Here is a 3,909-nt window from a genome sequence, read left to right as displayed (position 1 = left end):
TAATTTTCATCCTAAAATAAGGGTGTTGCGTTCCTATTGACGGTGAGTATATATTTATTAACGCTTTTTATATATAATGGCATTGGAGTCACAGTTTGAGTGGGGAAAAATCTCCGTCAGTTATTCGTTCTGGTTATTAAAATAAAACCCAGCTATTGGATATCATAAACGTATATACGTGTTGACAAATCTTTAATTGAGGACAATGTGAACATATACATACCTATTTCTTTTTCAAGTTTTGGATCTGAAAAAAAAAATCAAGGCAATATAAGACATATTAATCACAGAAAAATATGCATTGAGATATTCTGAGATAAAATAATCAACACGTTCATCACTTACCGATGCGCAAACTTAGTTTCTTTTCCATGTCACTCAGCTTCTCTGAAATTTATATTTACATGTATTTTAATACACTAAAAATAGTATAATTTAAAATTGATTATGAAGATTTGAGAGTTTAAATTAATGTCAATAGGAAAAGGAGAATATAAAAGGAAAGCTGGTTTTTTTTAAAAAAAAAAAAAAACGATAAAGGTATGAAAACTGAACTCTGCTTGGATAATGTAAGGAATTTTATCGCACATATTTTTTTCAGTAGATTTCCATAAAAAAATATCCAATCCTTCCAGTTGAAACATAAGCAGTAGATCTACCTTTTCACAATATTACACAGCCAAAAAATCTGTCGCTGCTTTCTGTTCCATATTCTTTGAAGACAGTATAAAATAATTCAAAATAACCAGTATTTAAGTAAAATGAGCCTCTATCTGAAAATATATGTACCTGAAAATCTAGACACAGATGAATGTAGGTCATCAACAACCCCAAGTCGGTTTATGTATTTATGCTCATGTTCAGGATCCATGGAACATGTTTTAATTTCCTTCACAGACTCCTGGTAGACAGTAGACGTCCCTAGATGGCGCTCTAATTCAACAATGATGCCCCGGATGTTCCGCCATTCCTGACTAAACTCTGAGTCGGAAAGAAATATATCGGCAGAATGGCCTTGGTATTTGTTCCGAAGAAGACGAATCCGTTCGATATTTGCGGCGACAATTCTATCAGCGGGGTCTGGATTCTCGCCCCAACCTTTAGAATGTGGAGGTATTTTACTGACATTCCGAAGAATGATGTACAAGATAGATATATCAAGGTCTGAATAGTCTCCCTTATACTGATTTGTCGGTGTGGGGAAAATGATGTCATTTTGTGATGGATTAAAAGGGTTGCGTTTTTTGTTTTTCTTTAAATCATCAGTCCATTCTTTGACTTTCTTGGATAAATCAGACGGTGGAATTTCCTTTTTAAGAATTTCACGTAATACATCAGTACAGGGTCCCAGTATGAGCCTCGCCAGCCGAGCAGTGTTTGTCGTCTCTGGTGTCGATGTGTACTTCGATAACGACATCGTATTCTTATATGGTGAAATGTTCTAAAATCACAAACTCCTCGTTATGTTTTCTATATAAAGAAAAGGAATATTATTGCATGAAGAAGGATATGGAGCTAACGAACAGTATTTAATCTCAATGTCCATTAAACAATATACAAAATAAGAGCAGAGCAAACACGGACCTCCGAAATATTAGAGGTGGGATCAGGTGCCATGGAGGAGTGAGCATCCCCTGCCGACCGCCATGTGCTCTTCGAACTCAGTCAATAAATGTATAATATTAACGAACATCTTGAGAGCACACAAAGGACAGAAATGCTCAGCATTTTATGTGAAAATGTTGGGCTATTTGTAGTTTCGTTAGTGCTTTTCTTGCATGATACAAAACTGGTATACGAAATATATATTATCTCTTGTACTGACCGTATATAAACATATTTATTTTATCTGTTATTGACTGTAGATAAGTAAAATCACGCGCTTATGACACAATAAATGGTAAACAATTATGGTAAAGATAATTTGATAGTTGAGACAAAAGTATGGAATATTTTACAGGTGTTTAAATTAATGAATGTTTCAGTACATTTCCGAATAACGAATTTTTTGAAGCGGTAAATATCAGATGCTCTAAAATAGATTTTTTTTTTGGAATTTATATTTTTAATAAAATGAACTCTGTGACGTCAAAAGTACTCTTTAGAAATCTGGCATTTTATTTTCATCCTTTAAACCTGTGAAATAATAAGGTTCACTCCTCCATGGCACCCGTACCCAATTCTTATGTTTCGGATGTCCATGTTTGTTCTGATCCTATTTTTATTGGTTTATGGACTTTGATATTTGATATTGTTCGTTATCTCTCCTCCATATACTTCGTTAAATTCAGCCTTATTTATTACCCATAACTTGTTTGTCAGTAATAACTAACTTTGTCTTAGAAATTGAGCCCCGTGGGGATCCGGGTTAGAATAGGTCCTCAATACCCCCTTGCTTGTCGTAAAAGGCGACTAAATGGGGCGGTCCTTCGGATGAGACCGTATAAACCGAGGCCCCGTGTCACAGCAGGTGTGGCACGATAAAGATCCCTCCTTGCTCAAAGGCCCTGAGTGCCGAGCATAGGCCTAAATTTGCAGCCCTTCACCGGCAATGGTGACGTCTCCATTTCAGTGAAATATTCTGGAGAGGTACGTTAAACAGTATACAATTAATCTTAGAAATTGAAGATGCGTAGTTCATTCTCTTGCTTAGAGATATAAATCTTGTAAACAGTTTATGAGGTTACTGTAAACAGGGAAATTTTCGCCCCCGTTATATCCGTGCCCCTTTCGCCCTACTATCATTTGGGCGAGGTGAATTCAAAGAATACAGTATAATTTCTTAAACGAGACTCTGACGGGTGAAAGGGCAAAAATAACCCTGTATACGGTATTGTGGCGATATAAATAAGGAAAATCTGAATATTAATATACGTAAGTTTTATTAATAAGATCTATACAACTTTAAAATGACAGATTTAATTTAAAAACAGATAGCAATAGGTAACACTAGTGACTCAGACTTTAATCATGAAATATTTTTTTTTCTTTCGGACTTTGTTTGCGTCACATCATGTGCAGTCAGAGAAGCAATTAAGAGATTCCTAACTATTATGAATACCGGTAAGTTATATGTGAGAGTAGATAATACCTCTGAAGCTTATTTCTTTAAGTACAGTAAGAAACTCACCAAAGGCACAGAAAGAATTCGGTTTGGAAAAATACCCTCATGAACACATAGTGTAGTGATCTCTTCCACTGACTGTAGACAAATAAATTTGTTGTACCAGTTACTGACTGTAGATAAACAAAAGCACGTGCTTATGACACATGTACGGTAAACAATAATGATAAAGTTAATTTAAAAGTTGAGATAAAGGTATGGAATATTTTTCATGTGTTTAAGTAGTGTTTCAATACCTTTCCGTATAACGGATTTTTATTTTGTCCTGGTAAATATCGAATGTTCTAAAAATGATGTTCTTTTAAATTTTTATTTTTAATAAATTAATCTCTGTTATGTCAAATAGTACACTTTAGCAATCTGACATTTTATTTTCATCCCTTGAACGTATGAAATAATCTAAAGGGCCATAATGGCTTAAGTGCTTGACATGAATGACAAGTGTAAGGAAATGTAGCATACAGTCTAGACTTTTACCAGTGTTTTCTCCAGAATTCATTATCACATATACATAATATATATTCATTCAAAACATTAATGCATTTTGAACAAATTGTCAATTTCACTTAAAATTATTAATAGAAATTGTTCCATATAAAAAGATCTACTAGTAATCACAATGAATGCTCTGCTCTTCTACGGACTTTGAGATTGAATACTGTTCGTTATCTCCATATCCTTCTTGTATTGTTTTATAGACTTTGAAATTTGATATTGTTCGTTATCTCTTCTCCATGTCCTTCGTTAAATTCAGCCTGATATATTACCCATAACCCGTTGATCAG

At 34.2% G+C, this 3,909-nt stretch overlaps 1 protein-coding gene across 1 annotated transcript; it reads right to left on the bottom strand.

Moving 5' to 3' along the window:
• Positions 1–223: 223 nt before the first annotated feature.
• Positions 224–3,202, bottom strand: LOC134253042 (uncharacterized; the record flags this gene model as incomplete). The annotated part of the gene is made up of 4 exons (XM_062735563.1): positions 3,131–3,202; positions 790–1,470; positions 346–387; positions 224–247 (listed from the first exon to the last, which is right to left on the bottom strand). Coding segments are annotated over exons 2-4 (694 nt in total), but the record flags the coding sequence as incomplete, so codon positions are not given.
• Positions 3,203–3,909: the final 707 nt, after the last annotated feature.

Source organism: Saccostrea cucullata, unplaced genomic scaffold, assembly GCF_032062105.1.
Source record: "Saccostrea cucullata isolate Sc308-1 unplaced genomic scaffold, CSIRO_AGI_Scuc_v1 ctg19462, whole genome shotgun sequence".
In the NCBI taxonomy this organism is placed as follows: domain Eukaryota; kingdom Metazoa; phylum Mollusca; class Bivalvia; order Ostreida; family Ostreidae; genus Saccostrea; species Saccostrea cuccullata.
This window is presented reverse-complemented; position numbering and strand designations above follow the sequence as displayed.